General features: G+C 39.0%; 1 protein-coding gene across 1 annotated transcript in view; it reads right to left on the bottom strand.

Annotated features, from left to right (window-relative positions):
* NTNG1 (netrin G1) overlaps nucleotides 1-18086 on the bottom strand; it is a 150476-nt gene that overhangs the window by 52867 nt on the left and 79523 nt on the right. Inside the window, exon 4 of the mRNA XM_040073099.1 lies at nucleotides 4020-4192. Within this exon, the coding sequence (XP_039929033.1) occupies nucleotides 4020-4192 (173 nt within the window). The remainder of the gene's footprint in view (nucleotides 1-4019; nucleotides 4193-18086) is intronic.

The raw sequence follows: 18086 nt of genomic DNA, 5'->3' as shown, positions 1-18086 counted from the left end.
TAATCACAAAATAGTCAATAAGATAGAGTGGAAATATAAAATAAATGCTGTGTGGAGACAAATGAGAAATATTGTTAGTGCCAGTAAACAACAGACTACTTGCTGTCTTTCACAGGTAAGGCATGGAAAAATGTTTTGCATTCTCCTGAAAAACTCAGGATGACTTAAAATGATAAAGAAATAAATGGATAAAGAAAACAGCTTTATATCAAAGTTTCTGCTATGACTACAGAATCACCTGGAATGGTCACGAGCTGTAGCTTGAAAACATATGATGAAGTTTATTGGCCACAAAAAATGGCAGAAAAAGAGCAGTGGAAATAACAGAAGTTCCAGCTGGGAAAAATTTGGAAATAGACATTAAGCTTCTTGTTGAATCTGAACGAATTTCACAAATTCAGAGAATCTCAAGAAAGATTTTTATTTTGTGAAAAGAAGAAAAAAAATTTCAGAGTGTTTCATTTATACAACTATTTTTAACTGTATCTTATTTAAGCATATTCATGTAAACTTCAAATATATTTAAATTTTTAAATAATTTGGTCTTAGATGAAAAAGGTGGTCTTTGGAAATTGGAGGAAGTAGAAGTATCAAAGGGACACTATATTACTGGATTATACAAAGTGCCCCAGAGAACTGAAGTAATATATAAAGGAAAGTTATTTCTATCGACATGTTCCAGGAACTATTTCAGAATCCACACCTGACTAGGCAGACTGTAACACCAGGGCTGCATTGCTGACCACAGGATGGAGATGGTGACATAAAGGCAACAAGGTAAGTGAAATTAGTCTGGCTGTGCAGAGAGTTTACACAATAATGCATAACTTCATATGCTCCAACACATGCAGCCAAATTCAGGAAGCGACAAAAGAAATGAAGATTTACATACCATAAATAATTGCTGCTTGTAGCAAGGAATCAGACAACCCACAAGAGAAGCTGATTTAGTTCTGAAGCAGTGCAAAGGACACAATTCAAGAAGTAGTTATCAGAGAACCACTTCTGGACTGAAACTCAACATGCTTGTTGAGAAGGAAAAGCATAAAAAAAAAATCCACTGCAGTAATATTTAACTTTGAGAGAGCGAGGAAATGAAAATGAGGAAGCTAGATAAAAGAAAAGTGAAAAGAACGTCTAAAAAGATATGCATGCATGGAAGCAGCTGGAGACACGTGTATGAGATGCTCAGAATAATCATATATAAGTCATCTCTTTTTTTTAACTTAAAAAAGTTAACTCTATATACGGAAAAAAAAAAAAAAAATCCAAACCCCAATGCCAAATTGAAAGCAACAGAATGTAGATGATTTTGGAAAGATACTGTCCAAAAGTGTAAGTCTTCTCAATGGAGAAAGATATCGGGAAAAAAGGCAAAAAACCTGCCAATTTAAATATAAACTACAGTATTTTGAGAATCAACTTCCTATGGACACAAAAGTTAGTAATTCTTTTTTGTTAAAACAATCATACTCAAACCAGGAGGCCCAGAGAGATAACTGGGACGATAGTCAATTGAGGTATCATTAACACTATGACTAATTAATTATGAATTCAACATTGAATACTTAATTAATTGTTTTTACTGATGTTCACAACAAAGAAAGAGAGATTCTCACATGCTGAGAAATTTTCTCAAAGTCTGTTAGCATCTGAAGTAAATGGCACTGAACAAGAATTGCTGTGAGGAAATGTTGCCCCAAGAATATTTTCAAGGAACTCAAATATGATGTTTCTGAACTAACTATTGCAGCATATAACCTGCCATTTAAATTAGCCTAGAGGCCAGAAGAAATGTTTTAACTGTGGTACAGTCTTAAAAAAGGACCCAAGGACTGATCCAGAGAGTAACAAAATACAAAAGAGGCATTTTTATGTAATTGTAAAAGAGCCATGTTGTTGTCACGTCTAGAATATCGTGTAGTTTTAGCCTCATCAAATAAAAAAATGACATCATAGAATTAGAATAGCACAAGAAAACACCAGAGATGTGGCATGGTTTTAGGATTTGTCATTTAAAAAAAGAGTGAAGGAGTGGATAAGGTCAAGTCTATGTGACGATAAATGGTGTAACCGATGTAAACGGAGGTGCATTATTCTTTGTTCCTTCCCTATCTAAGGAGCTACTGGCTTAACCATAGAAAAACATTTAATGCAAGCAAAATAAAATACCTTTCACTCACTGTCTCACTACAATTTGAAATGTATTGCCATAAGGTATCACTGTGGTCAACCTTATGTCAGCTGGGTGTCTCTGTTCAGCAGGAAGCAACCCCTGCAGTCCAGCTCAGAAAGCCAGTTTATTTCATGGTAACTGAGAAGGTGAAGAAGAAATCCTTCATGCTTCTTCCTGCTTGCCATAAATTCCTGCTGCCGATCACTGCTGAAGTCAGGATTTGAGGGTAAGTGGAGTATGCATCAGCTCAAACAAGTTATGTTTTCATTATTGTCATCATCACCATCAACCCCAGAGATGACTGCCTATTATTTACAAAAAGTTTTGTTTTATGATGAAACTGTATATGTGCTGAAATTCACTGATGTTGTTTTAACATGGAAGTTGATTGCTTCAGACACTCTTTCAGTAGGTGCTAATTCCACTGCTCCGTCTGGTGTGTGCTCAGCTGACTGCGAATGAGGTAAATGACACAGCAAGCTGAATTTAGCTAAAATCAACCTGGTGAATCTCACCATATTTCCCAAACATAGCTTCAAAGTATTAATTCTGTGAGCCACACTCACTTTTTATAACAGGCGAAAAAAAAGTGAATACTCTTACAAAATGTTTTTCCCTGCTTTTTGGAAGTTCATTTTTTTTCTGCTCAGAAAGAATTTTATCATAATTTCATGCCCCCACACTTCATGGTTTGTTACTTGGTCTATTACTCTCACATTTTACTTGATAAGGTCCTGCTTCCTATGATCTTAATTTCTGAGTTTTGATTCTTCACAGCTGCTGCTTTGAAGTCTTAGATAACATTCTGAGCATTGCACACTGCTCCTGGTTTTAAACTTTTCGTTCAGCCTTATACAGCTCTGTTTCTTTCAAATAACTTTTTCAATAAATTGTTATATCTAATATTTTAAAATGAATGTTTTGCTTTTAATCAGGGCAAAACTGTGGACTCTTTTCTTAAAAGAAGCTGGTAACTTCTGTCAAAAGGTTTATCCTCATTTTCAGTTCTTTCTTCAAAGGAATTTAAGTCTGTTACCCAGTTCAGGAGGATTCTGAATCTCAGCGTATTTCACATATGCATGTCTTTGTGCGCTCTCTTCCATCACCATGTTTTATTTTGACCCAATCCTGTCCAGGACCAGGAAATAGAGCTGTCAGTAACTTTTTCCTTTGGATAATATGGAAGTGTGCTGGAAGAGTACACGTGTGCTGTGGAGTGGCTGTTAGCTGGAAACAGGCAGATATAAAACCTCAGGCTTTGCCCTCGCTTTCTCTCTTCAACACTTGGTCAACAGGAGTGCATCTGAATCTGGACTGCAGGTCAACATCAGGGAAATGTTTCCCAACCTTTAGATCTTTAGGTAGTAATATGAAAAATTTGGTCTGAGGGTTATTTCCCTCCCTCTCTTTTTTAAATGGACAAAAAATGAGCAAGGATCTCACAAGCTGAGCTGAGAGTGTTGCCAATCTCAAGACAAGGACATATGAATGGAGAGCTGAGGGCTAGAGCAGTACTGCAGTTATTCCCACTGTTTTCACTCATCTGTCTGTGTTTTTTATGTGAAGAGTCCTAATTTTTTCATTCCTTAGCCCTTTCTATGCAGTGTCCAGGGATGTGTCTATGGATATAACCATGTGGTTCTCCTGGAAGTCATTTACAACCACGTGAGAGCACAGATGATGTATACGTACAATTAGCACTTACACATTGACACCTTGTCCAATTATACACGCTGAGTCAGAATGAAATGACAAACCTTTGCAAACATTAATCTTCCTTCAGAGTCATGATATGGGGCAGAATTGTAATAATGAAATATCCTTATTATACAGAACTACTTACAGATATTAGCAGTGCCCTTAGGTATAGGCAGATAAGAACCAGGGCTCCATGGTCGGCCCTGATAATTCTTCTTGCATTTTCCACAGTCTGGGCCCGTTGTGTTATGCTCACATTCACAAAGTAGTCTTTTGTTTTCTTCTTTACAGCCAGTAGCATGAAGATTGCACTTACACCTAATTTTAAAAGGCAAAAATAAAACAAAGTGGGGTATTATTTAGAGGTGAGGTGAGTTTAAGCTCAAGTTTTAGAAAAGCATGTCCTATGGCAATGGCTCGAATTCTGTGTTTTGCCTGTAGTATTATTCTGTGAAAGCACGACATCACAAGATATCACTGAAAAGAGCAAGTAGCAGAAAAGCAGAAATGTCACCAAGGCTCCAAGATGCTGAATCTTTTCTTGTTTTCACTAATGCAACTCCACTGAGAACAACTAAATGATTCACAATTTTTACTACAGACATATCTATAATCTTGCAAAAAATTGAGTTACTGTTCCCAGGAAGTCTGGGAAGTCCTCTGCTTATGTCCAGCATCTGACCCAAATTAAGGTCCAAATTAGGCCCTGGGAGCCCAAGAAAACAGACTTCATTTAAATATCCTCTGCAATGCCACACTTCAGTAGAACGAAAGCTCACTACAACGGTGTCTTGCCATTCTTGTTCAGCAAGTACTGTCTTGTTCAGAAAGGAAATTTCTTTTCCTGCTTTAATTCAACATAGCTGTAGTAGCTGAAGGTCAGACAAAATATTTTGGTAGACACATTTAGTTTTACTTGGGAAAGAAATGTAATCAACCTGCGACAAAATTATTAGATAAACTAGATCCTGCATCTGGTCTTAAAACAATCGTATTTTCCTTAAATTCCCCTCTTTTCCTGAAACTAGGACACTTTTGAATGGGTAGTTTGTATTTTCACCTCTTTTTTTAAACAGTAAGGTATTTTGACCTCTTTCCATCCCTTTCCAAGAGATGTCAAAACCAGCTAAAATCTATTTCTATTTGGGGCTGGAGAGCATACCAGTACTTAACGACCTTTCCTGTTTGTTTTCCTAATGATCATACATCTAATAATTTACAGAGTTCTCATGTGGGCATTTGTCACCTGTTCCATACAGTGACCAATAATTAGAGCAAAACAACACATGGAATGGCCAAGTGCAAATTAACAGCTGTCAGGCTGACTTCCATTTGGAAGGAATATGACCTGAAGCAATTGGCCACATACATATATATCCCCAGGGTAAAACAAACTTGCAGTTGTCATAAGTAGCTGCTGGAGAAAATCCACAAGAATATGTAATACAGTGGATGGTGGAACATCCTCCTCAGTGCTAGAAATGAGGAAGATGAAAATGCTGTTATTTGTGCAATGCTCATTCTAAAGTGAAACAGGTTCAACACCTTTAAAATTGAAATAACCAAAATTCAATTTGCTGGACAAGAGAGAGAGAGTAATTTTTACACAGTTTACAAAATACGTGTGCGTGACGACTAAATCAATTGTGAATTTTCAGTGAGTAGCAGAATGAAAGAACCCTGTCTGGGCATAAGTGGATGACATCTATCTGTTCACTAGACACTGAACATTTTGGTAAAGGGTACTGCTATTAAGAAAAGCCATGGGTTGTTTTACTGTCCACAGGAATGTGAAAATGGCAGACATCAAACAGGAGAGATATACAGTAAGAACGAGACCAAAAAATGGAGGAGAAAAGCAGGAGAGGCTGTTGAGTAACTAAAGCAAATTAGAGAGAGGAAGGGACCGGATTTCTTTCAGGAGGAGATTTCTGTTTTATTGGAGGGACTCATCAGTGTCAGAGGCAGCAAACTGATCTAGGCAAGAGGAAAAAAGTGTTTGATTCTGAGGAAAAGCTGCAGTACCTAGTGCTCTGAAAGCGTAAGTGCTGTGCTTGTCATATGTTCCTGAAGAGAGATTGACCCTTCCTTGGGTAAAAATCTTGCGTGGACTCTGGCCTTCTCCATCCTCCTCTGCTTCTATCCAGTCCTGTGCCATGCCTCTTCAGATATATGTGCAAAACATCTGCATGTATTTATATGTATGGCTATACACATACATACACAAATAACTCCTATATATCCTCAAGATTTCCTTTTACTGCCCACTTTCCCTAATCTCTGTGTGTCCCATCTCCACAGGCTGCCTCCTCCTTTTCCTGATTTCTCAGACAAGAGAGCCTGGGCAGCACAGCTCTGCTGCCTGCTCTGGTGCCCAGTTTTCTAACTTTTTAAGGCAAGATTGCTGTTGAGGAAGTGCTTCTCAGCCCAAGGTGCAGTGCCCACACACTAAAAAATAGACCAAGTAGGGACAGTTTAGCCACTTAGCTTTCTAAATGGAAGAATTGCTAAATGGCTTTTCTTGTCCTAAAGCAGTAGAATAATCAAAGATCCATTCAATCAATGCCTCTTTGCAAATCAACTTATTAATAGGCTTTTAATGTATTTTTGAAAGCTTTCCCAGCAGAATTACCCTGAATGCTGTCTTAAAAGAAAATTCCAAGTAATAATAAAAAACTGGGGAAAAAAAGGCCAAACCAAACCCCAAAGCATGCGCCCACCAAAAAAAAAAAAAAAAAAAAACCAACCCAAAAAACCCTAAAACAGACTCAATGTGGACAGAGAGTAGTGTAGCCTTATAGGAGTCTGATTTAAGGAGAATAAGAGAAACAGTAAGTTTCATCACTGGAAAAAAATAGAGGACTGATCTAAAACTTTTGTAGGCAGAGGATAGTCCAACTCTAAGATTAGTAACTCAGCAGAAAAAGAGCCAACAATAGTAAATTTCTAAAGAATCCTCAGAATACTTCAAACTTAGCTGTGTACACTTTCTAAGGAGAAGAAAGTAAGGAACAAATGTGGTCACTAAATTTTACTACAAGACTAGCTAAAATTAAAGTTAAAGTATTTTTTTAATTAAAAATGTCAAATTTGACTTAATAAGAGTTAGTTATACTAAGCACAAAAAGAAATGTTTAAACCCCACCCTAAACTGAAACCACAAAAGATAGATAAGTGTGGTAAAAACTTTCTTTCTTACTGTATGGGCCACAGAAAAGTTGGGTTTGGTTCATGATTATTAGTGTTACCCAAGTATGAAAAAATCTGTAAATTAATAAATTCTGAAGTGATTGAACTGACAGTCATGTTAGTGTCAGCAACTATATATAAGGAGTAAAAGAGTGGAAGCATAAATAAAATAAGACATTTGGAAGACTAAACCAGAGGCTCTGATTCTCCTCTTGCACCTTTTTTTTTTTTTTTTTGTTGATGCCATTTGACAGATCTTGAAGAGACAGATCACAATTTCCACTGCAAATCAAGGATGTAGCTGAATAGTGAATGTGTGTAAAATGCAGGCAGTGCTAAAACTGAAAGAGAACAAAAAGCATCTGTTGAAAGCAAACTGGAGGATACTGTGTCTGGGGAAAACCAAGACAGTATCAAAATCTGTGGTGTATGTGAAGAGAGAAACAGGGAAATAATATTTCATATGCTTTGGTTTTTTAGGAAGGCTGCAAAAGGAATTGGGCAATCTGTCCCAGGGACCTCATCAGAGTGTCCATATGCACAATCTCAGAAGCCTCTGCAAAGAGAAATGCGTGTTGTGCTTGAGAGCCAGACTTCTCTGGATGACTGAAAGAGGTAAATGAGCATAGCGGGGCTGAGAGATGACTAGAGTACAATAAAAAGCTGATTCTGTTTGCAGGATAGGCAGTAAGGAAACCAGAAATATTTAGGGTTACAAAAAGAAGGCTATTGCAATAAAAATAGCACCCAGACAGACCATGAGAAAACCACTCTTTTGATGAGGTACACTGGATTGTCAGTGCTGTGAAATCAAAGCAGCAGTCTGGACCTTAGGAATTTCACCTGTCAATCACCTGAGCACCACTGATCTGGGAGCTGACTTTGGCTCCCAGCAGATCATTCAAGATGTGCAAACAGCTTCCTGTGGAGGATACCCAAATTCATCTCTTTCTTATGGAAGATAACCTTTCTTTTCTACTCTAGAGGTAAGGAAATATTTTGTAATCTTATATGAATATCCACTGTGATAAATCATTACTGAAAATCCTAGGTACCATTTGTAATTTCATTAAATACTTGCTTTGAAGGCTGTTCCTAGCTGTTACTGCTGTCAACCTGAAATACTAACAAAAGGTTTAATTACATACAAAGCGCATTCAACATAACAATCCCATAGCCTGTGTTGATGCTTCCATTGGCAGAATGCGGTTGCTTTGGCTGCTTGTGTAAGAATGGAGAAGGTCTGAAAACCTAAGAAACTGATTTCACCTCCAGTGTACCGAGTTCCATATAACAGTATTCCATGCCTATGTAATTTCTTGAAATCCAAAGAAGAAAGTCCAAGCCCTGTACAGGGTATGACGTACACGCGCAGAAAGGCAGTTACTGGGTGGCAGTGGGTGGGAGCAGCTGCTGGCACACCAAGTGGGTTTGCCTGCACAGAGCAGGGCGGACAGAGGGAGCTCTAATCAGTACAGCAGGTTTGAGAGCACAGGTTAAGGTCTGGCGAACAGAAGAGGATCTGTGCTGCAGCCTCTGCACTGCACTGGCAAACAGCTAAGGGCAAAATCTCATGTAAGGACACAGCAAATGTTAAGGGCAAAGTGCAGTTCTGAGATACAGTACATGCTTACTGTAAATGGCACCGCTGAGGTCTAATGCTTGTATGACTTTACAGAGAATGACTGAAGTCTGTGATTATAAATATCAACAACTCCATGGACAATTAGGTCACGTATGGAGGGATGTAGGCCTTGAAATGGCTTTCTACCTGAAGGGAAAAGCTGTCTGCCATTTATATAGGGTGACAGTTTTTGCAGACTTTTTTAGTATTGCTCGTGCTGGGGCAGCTCTGTCAGTGCTGAGCTTGTGGAAGTGAATGCCATGGCCCCACAATACTTGTCTGCGTTTGGAAACTTCCACTGTGATGTTTCTGCAGCACAGTAGATATCCATCTTCCCAGTTCAACCTGCGCAGACTCCCCCTGCTAAGCAGCCTGGTTATAGCACACGCAAGAACACATTTCCCTCAACGTGCAAATTCAATTTTGAATCACTGGAGATTGATATTGCTGTCCAATGCTATAAACCCTAATTGTGTGGGAGAACAAATTTGTTTTTCTGACCACTCATCTCTGACAGACTCATTATTTTGTCATAAAGCAATTGAAATGATATTTTTGGCAGTTACATAAGGCACAGGAGCGCTCTGGCACACTGACGGAGCAGTGCTGTTGTGATGGGAGCCCCGGATGCACCGTGCTCCTCACAGACTCTATTTACATAGAGGCAAGTGACATTAAAATGCTGTAAATATCACCAAGGTAATTGCTAATAGCGTGCTGACGCTCTCGCAGGGGAGTGCCAACCAACAGACTGGGGGCACGTGAGGGGATCCTTGATGTTCCAGAGATCATTCACGAGAAAGAAAGACAAGAGGAGCTCTTTGATACATTTTTAACGACTAGCCATATGTTCCTCACTTAGATACATCTTTGAATCATTCTAGGTCATCGGCAAAGTTTAGGGAATTAACTTGAAACCAAGTTGGAAGCCTTCTGCACAGACTCTTTGCTTTTGCACGCCACGAGTCAGCTCCCTGCTCCCAGGTAAGCAAAGCCTGAACTTGCAGAGGATTTGGCGTGTTTGCTCTTCACATTACTGCCCACACAACATAAAATACCATCCCCACACAGTTTTAATTAGGCATTTTAAAACACTGTTGGCAATGTTAGGAGCCTTAGTCAGCTCCCCAGTGCTAGCAACTACTTCCAGCACCTTGTTAGGGTTGTCCTAAAGGACTTGGCCGTGTTTATGATGACATCAAACGTGTTAAGGCTGTCATCTACATTATGCCTCTCAAGCTTACTAATGACCTCGAGGCAGCTTCCCAGTGAGATTTAGTTTTCTAACGTAATGTAGACAAAGAGGAAAATTCCACATTGCAAATACATTTGAAGTGTACCTCGGCCAGAAGGAGGATGAGATGTAAGTTGAGAAAGTAAAAGTCAAAATAAAAGCACCTTTAAAATATACCATGAAATCTTTGCAACTGAATCATTACTTTTCAAGTTTAAATTTATTTTTTTTACTCTTTATGAGACAAATTCATCATAACTTGAGAAACTATATGGTAAGTTACAAAACTCTTGCACTCTTGAGTGCACAAGGTAGACATCATTACTTTGGTAAAAGTCTGGTTATCCTTTAATTTTCTCTGACAAGTGAACACGTTTTCATTGAGGCTCACAGTCTCAGAAACATCACATCTGCTGAATATTATTATTGATTATATTGTAAGATTTTTCCATGTCATGTCAAAACCCCAAAGTGTGCTGATCCTTATCCTAGTTTTCTAAGCTTAATAGATTTTTTTGGGATAAAAACAAGTATAAAGGATACTGTTGTGAAGAAATGAAATGACTGCTGGCCAATTTATTTCCATGGGGATGCAGCAGACACTTTCACCAAAGAGGTAACAAGATAATTACTGCAATCGTGGCTACCAGTGCTCACTGTAAGGACTACCCATCTGAAGTTCTGTCCTTAAAGGGTCAAAACCACCTAAGGACAGTTGACAATCAGAAGATGGCATGGATTTCTGGCTGCAAGTAGGTCTGCTGAACAAATGCTCCAGTTCACATGAAGCAAAAAAGTAATTCTGTTTTCTATTCATATTTGTTTTGAGTCATATGAATATCTCAGGTCCACATTGCTGTAGGGAATCTAAATGCAAAGAGGCCACGGCATCTTTTTTCTGGACATTAGGAATAGGACCCCTGTTGTCTGGTGGTTAAATGTGGCCACTGTAGGCAGAGTAATGAAATGTAAGTCCTTTATTTCACTTGTTTATTTCTGGAAATGCATTTGGTCACCAGTTTTTTCCCCTATTCTTTTCCCTGAATTTATCTAATACATCATAATCTCTCACTGAGAAAAAAAAAGTTCCTCTGTGGAATAGGGCTACATCAATAATAAGGGATAAACAAATTCAGTAATAACAAATATAACTTTGTATAGGTAGATATATTATTGTTTCATTTGCAAAGGAAAGACTAATGTTGGATCAGGTTTTTAAGCTTCTTAAATCTGTAAGTAGCTTTGTGGTTAGAAAAGAAGTTTAACCTGTGCTCAGTAATCCTGCTGTACCTTAGTACCTTAGAATCCAGAGATTTACAGAAGCCTCTTCAACTTTATTCTTTACTGTTTCGTTTTCACTGCTAAATTTGGGAGGAAATTGAATTAGATTCCCACAGGCAGTATGGAAAATTGGGGAAAATAGCTTCTTATTCTCCCTCAGCTGAACATAATGTATCTAGTGGGGAACAGCAAAGCCGAGGCACAGAAAGCATGTTTGCTTTGCTTTCTCAGCAGCCTACTTCCAAGCAGTTTGGAGAGCTTGAAATTAAAAAAGAAAACAAGTCAAAAAGGGCAGCATAATTCCCTTTCCCAGAGTCCCAAGGCTCACAGAAAGCTTACAGGGCATGGAATTGCCCACTGTTTGCACAAAGCTAACCCAACAAGAAGAGTACACAAGTGCTAAATTTAAATAATAATGTGTTTGTAAGAATTATTGTGTTCATATACTAGTAAGCATTTCTATATACTGTCAAGTAAAATGCTGGCCATACAAACAACTACAGCATCACTACCGATCAATTTAGATCTCAACCCGTATTTGATTAAGATTGATTAATGTCTGATAGATGCATGCTGTCTTCCTTTTGAAGCAAAATATCATTGAGGCAGGTGCTTCTGGCTTTGCTTCTCCTGTTCCCCTGCCCCTTTCAGACAGAGGGCCACAAGCTACCATACCTTGGTAAATGTTTCTGAAATGCAGTAGTTTACCAGGTGTCAGCCTTCCAGACAAACAGAGGGAACTGAAAATGTTACAGCCTAGATCAACAGCACTCATCACAAACACAGAAAGGAGGAGGCAGTAACCTGAGCAAACACTTCAGCAGTTAAGCATTTATGACTGTTCTGATTTTGTGACTGAGTAAAAAATGTCACAGACCAACAGATATTCTGACTTCAAAAAGTATTTCAGAAAACTTTCTTCAGTTTCTCAGATCCAAAGTCTAAAAGTAATCCACTGATGCTTATGTCTAGTAGAACAGAACAGCTAATTCCGAGACCAAGCTATTTCAGTTTACCACATAAAAAATTACCTATCCTTCATATTAAATACTTTTATAAACTTAGCCAAGTGGAGTGGACACATGCTTTTTCTAACTTTGATTCCATATTCTCTAAGTGTTAAAGCAGAAATAAATGTCTGAACATATAGCTGCTGTTAACTGTTGTAGAGAACTAACTTCCATTCCCTGCCTAAACATTCATTTTTGCTTTTTTCTTCAGAGGTATTAGTTTTTATGGAAATGTGTCAATAAAGAAAGTGATTATAAAATCTGCTAGCATTTGCCAGCAGCGTGTTCTGCAAATACTTTCACTCGTGAACACATTTTGTCAGATTCTTAGCCGATGTAAATCCATCTGGCTCCCGTAAATTCAGTGAATTCATGTTAGTTCACACTGCCTGAAATGAAGCTTAATTTGTTTCCAGCTTTCATTCATATTATCCTAAGCTTGGTGCCTGTATTTTTAGGTAACGACAGATAATATTTTTATAATTTTCAGTGGCAGGTTGAAGGCCTTGAATAATCATGGGACAGAATCAGTGGAGGATAAGGAGCCCAGATGTGACAGATGTGCTTAGGGACAGGACTGCTGACAGGGCAGGACACCAGTATTCCACATTGTTTCCATGCATCTGCTTTGCTCTAATCTTTAACCTCAGAAACAGGAAGCTTCTCTTACCTACATGAAGGATGCAGAATGGGGATTAAGGCAGTCACGTCTCTCCCAGAGAGGAAGCAAAACCTCTTGTGAAGATGAAGATCAAGAATGACAGTTTCTTCCAGTGTTACCAACTGGTCATTTAACACTAGTGATTGTTTGGGTAGGTTCCCAGACTACCAAAGAAGAACTGAGAAAAAGCAGCTGATGTAAACTCTAAGTACATCAGTGTTACAAGTAGTTTTGGTTTTAATTTCTCTCTCACTTGAAAATTCCTTTCTTTCTCACTGGAATCCTTTGGTATGACCTACTAAGTTGCTGTATTTCACACAGCAATCAGTGTCTTGACACAGGGATGGGATGAGATGGCAGAGGGTAAGCAGGTGTTGCAGAGGTACTGCAGAGCTCAGGTGTTCTCAGTTGTCATGATGTATCTATCTCCTGTTTTAATTGGTTTGCTCTAAATATCAAGAAAAAACTAGGATATGCTAAAACCCTGAATATCCTCAGCTCCCCACAGTGTTACATATCAGAGCAGCAAGGAGTCCTGGGACAAGAATACATCTCTCTCCAGCAGTGGAATAACAGTCTGCTTGGCAGTAGCCTGCTATTATCTGTCTGATAGTGCAAAGAAGTTAGGGAGCATGTTATCTGAGATTTGACAACTGCTTATTGCCACCAGGATATAAAGAAAGAAAAGCTTTTGGTATTTTAAATATTTTGGTGCTGTCCAATGTACTTCTTAGTCTGTCTTAGTTTGCCATCATTGGGCAGTTAGTCATTATCAACATGTCAACAGACATGAAAAGATACCTGAAAACCACCTTCTATTTTAATCACAATAATGCCACCAGGCAGAATTTAACCACTGTATCGCAGCAATTGTAAAAGCCTCTACCACAACCTGCTCGATTTGAAAATGTGACACACAAACCTTGCATGAAAGGTGTGGCAATATATCACTGCAAAGTTTTATAGCTTACAAATTTAAAAAAAAAAGGTAAGAGATCTTTAGGAGTCACTTTTTCTGCTCTTTTTTCCTGATACAAATCGGAACACTATATTTGAAACTTCCGGCATTCTGCTAATGTGCACCACTACTTTTAAGTTTATTGAGAAATCAATTTTTCTGGGTTTAATTTAATTAATAAGTACCAGTCTTACATCTGCTTAGCAGCACTCCCAAGAAAGCTGCTCTAAGATGCTAGTGATTACACCAGGCTTCCTGTCTTTATTTTTAAGTAGTATTTCACAGCATCAGCTGCCAGCTGGTCCCGAATTCTTTTTCCCAGCAGAACACTGAAAAGGAACAATTTGTTGTGTGGGAAGTCTAAAACTGTGGCCATTAAATTACCATCCAAGTGGACATGGTTTACAAATCCCATTCAAAAATGTCATTTAACTATCTGCAATGGGAGAAATTATATTCTCGCATGCAGCAATATCCCAAGTGAGCTGTTAGGAATTTGTGTCCATGACTGATGCAGGACAGACCTGGCTGAGGCAGAAATATCTTTACTATCTTAGAAAAAGACTCAGGGCATAGCACCTATTATGTTACAGTAGGGAATGAAGTATTTTTTGTCAAGAGAGCAGTGTTTCTGCTACATGAGAAACAAGCAAGGTTAATTTCATACTGATTTTGGTAACTTTGGGGAGCTATAATCGAGAAAAGCAGCATAAAGATATCATGGCACACACAGAATTCAACGCCAGGGAAAACAGCTCTGTGAAGCCATATATCTGCTGCTCTTCTTAGAAGGTTTTAAAGCATTTCTCATTTCCCAAAGATTCATTTAAAAGCTCAGACATGTCCTCAGCAGTCACTGCCGTGGATGGCATACATGGAAGAGTGGGGTATGGGCTGTAACTGGTTGCCTCCCAGGAAGAGAAAATACGCCTTGTGCTGCTCTGAGCAGTGCTCCTGGAGGAGCAGGGGATGTCCAGGGCTCGCTGCTGTCCTTGCCAATGGAACCTCTGCACCCCAGGCAGCTGCAGAGCTGGGAGAGCAGGCTCCCTGCATGTAGGCACAGAAGGGGTGCAGAACAGCCCACCCCACACACACTGCCTTTTGGACACCAGGTATCACCTGAAAAAGTGAGACCTCTGATAGCTTACATGCAATGAATATCCAGGTCCTGCTCCTACTGCAGTCAGTGACAGGAAAGGTTTTCCTGTGGGTGCTCCTATCAGGACTCAGTGAGGAACCTTGTCCCCTGCTTATTCTCTGATAGACATCTGATATGACCAGCTCTGCCCTAAAGCCCTCATATTATGTTTCAGTCTGTAGGTGAGGGGATTTTACAAATCAGAAAGTCCTGAGGAGATTTTCACCTCCTTTCCAAATAAGCACAAAGACCAGGGAAGAATTTGTTTCCAAGAAGAAGATGAGTTGTATTGAGAACAAAGCAAACACAAAGCAGAATCATTTATGGAGGCTGTCTAACCCTGCCAGAGGTGCTGGTTCAACCCAGCTCATGACAGCTCCTATGGATGGCCCCAGTGACAGCAGCACGTGCAAGGACGTGCAAGGATACGAAGCTGGAGCAAGGGAAAGGAGCCAGCAGAAGAGCTTCAGGCAGTTCATCAGGAGACCCACTTACTTCTCTTTGAAAAGAGCCAGAAAGAAATCAGGCTTTTCTCCAAAGATAAAAGGTCTATTGAACATATCCTTGTTTTTTTGCTACATATGTTGACCACCTTTTGCTTTAGGTGAACAACCAATACGCACAACCTGCAATAAAGCATACCAAAAAACAAAGGCTAAGTTCTCTTTCCAGTTAAATTCTGTTAATGGTTACATATGACCTAACAGTCCCTGAGAAGCCCAGGCTGTAAGTGCTTGAAACAGAAAAAAATCAGATTTCCTTTATCTCTCTCATTTTATAGGAGGATATCCTTTATCTCTCTCATTTTATAGGAGATGTGGTGGGGAAAGGTAAAAAAAAAAGAAAAAGGCACTCTTTTATTTTCAATATCACCATGAGATGATGAGATGTCTGGACATTCAGCCATTTAGAAAAACTGCTGGGGTAAGTGAGGGCATAAATAGAAATGTAAGTCGGGTGGTTGTCTCCTCTTAGTGGATATTTTAAATGATAAACATCTAAAATATTTTTGAATTGTGCAGACTAATGCTTGATTCTGAGAACTAGCTTAACACTTCTCTTTTCAGGCTCATTCTTTCACCTCATCTGCACAGAAGCCACTGCCCAAGGTTCAGTCCTGCTGTTCTGCTCGTTGTTGCTGATGCTGCCTGTAGGTGCTACTGCATTTCAGGCCTTGGGATGGCCTCTGTCCCTCTGCAGCGCTGCCGTGGTTCTGGGGCGAGGAGCCACGGCCCGTTGTAGTGCACTAAATAGTTCATTTTTGTTATTATATTGCACTGGGTGGTTTGTCATGTTTACACGCAGGGATGGTTTTATTATATTGTGCACATGGTATGTTCTGTAGCCCTCTGGGTTCTGGTGTTGGTATCCTCTAGCTGGTCCTTCCTTATGCCCTATGCCCTCCCTCCCCGGTAGTATCCCATTGGTTGTTGTTCCTCTCCCCTTTTCCCCCCAGGTTTAAAAAGCCCCTGCAATGAGACTTTCTCTCTCTCTTTTTGTCCCTGCTGGAGTTTGGGTTCTACAACAAAGCTGTGGGACCGTGGTCCCAAGGTAGAAAAAGAGCGTCTCTGTCCTTTACCTTCTGTCCATTACCGGGGTAACGCACCGGGGTCCGGAGCTGGCCAAGATCGGACGCCGGGAGCGAGGAACCCCCATCGGCCACCGCTCTGCCGGCTCCTGCTGCTGCCTCTGCTCGGTGCCCCTCGTGAGGGTGAAGAACAAGGTGCTTACTATGAGGGCAGGTTAATTGATCTCTTCTTGAAAAACCACATTGCTGAACTTCAAGGATAATTATAAGGCAGCTCTGTTCTCTTCTGGACTGTGTTCCAGGGTATTCATGATTAAACCAGCAAAGCTGAGAGTGCTTAACGACCAGTTCAGAGCAAGTGAAGCCGAGTAGATTCCAAAACTAGTTTTGTCTTGGGGTTTTCTTGTGTTTCATTTGGGTTGACTTTTAAAATGCTTAGGCCTCACAGCTCCATCTAAAATAATTGGGCTCGGTAGCTGCTTATTGTATAATAATTATTATGTATAACAATTATCAAAGCAGACACTCTCAATCCACTTTAAAATACACAGAGCTTTTACAGGTCCTCTTTTTGACTTTTTTTATTTTCTTTTGGTTTTTCATCTCGATTGGAGTCACAACTTGAAAGAAAAAAGTGTAAAAACAAAACAACATTTCTCAGTGTTTAACATGCTAGCTTCAGTTTTTTAACTTCTAAATTCCATACAATATAAGCTCCTTGTCACAGAATGATTCCCTCTGGAATGATTACGATAAGAATTATTTGCCAGTAGTGCCATTGCAAGTAATTGATTTTTTTCAGTTCACTGACTGAACCGAAAAAAAACCCCAACACACTGTGGGGGAAAAAAAGTTTTCTTTTCAGATTTTAAATTAAATTTTAGAATTTTTTTGACAACTTTTTTAAGAAAAACATTTCTAAAGGAAAAATTGTACCTCTTTTAACTTTTCATAAAAAATTAGTCAAAAAGTATTTACTAATATGGGTTAAATTCTGAAGATAAAACTTTCAGCTATCCTGGACAGAAATTTCTTCTGTGAATAATTTGTACTTCAAAAATACTAATCCTTTCTCCTGCTGAAGAAAGCTCGATGAAAAGTGAGCTAGTGAAGTATGCCAAAAGCAACTTAGCATCCTACAGCTAACTTAAGGTACTGAAAAAGAGTTACTGGGTCACTCTCTCTCGAGCCCTGTCAGTATAACACCACCACAGACACAATGCTATATGTTGGGAGTAATTTTAAACAGTTTAGGAAATAAAGTTCTAAGTGTATCTTTTCATTTTATTTTGGGAAAACAATTTTTCTTTCATCTAATGTATTTCAATTGCTCATATTGCATAGAGAAACCTTATTTTCCTTTTCAAAAACACCGTATGACAGTAGTTTTTAATTATAGACACTACTCATTGTTATCTTAAAGCCAATAAACTGGCTAGAATCTGCAAATGTTTTATTACATTGCATTAAAGTCAGTGGAATTACACAAAGATGGGAAAATTGAAAATACTTTTTAGTATTAGAATGCTTGAGGTAGATGATAAATGGTTCCATTTTTACTTGCTTTTTACCAAAGAAAAATCTAAAGG

The sequence above is a fragment of the Hirundo rustica genome, chromosome 9 (assembly GCF_015227805.2).
Source record: "Hirundo rustica isolate bHirRus1 chromosome 9, bHirRus1.pri.v3, whole genome shotgun sequence".
Lineage (NCBI taxonomy): Eukaryota > Metazoa > Chordata > Aves > Passeriformes > Hirundinidae > Hirundo > Hirundo rustica.
This window is presented reverse-complemented; position numbering and strand designations above follow the sequence as displayed.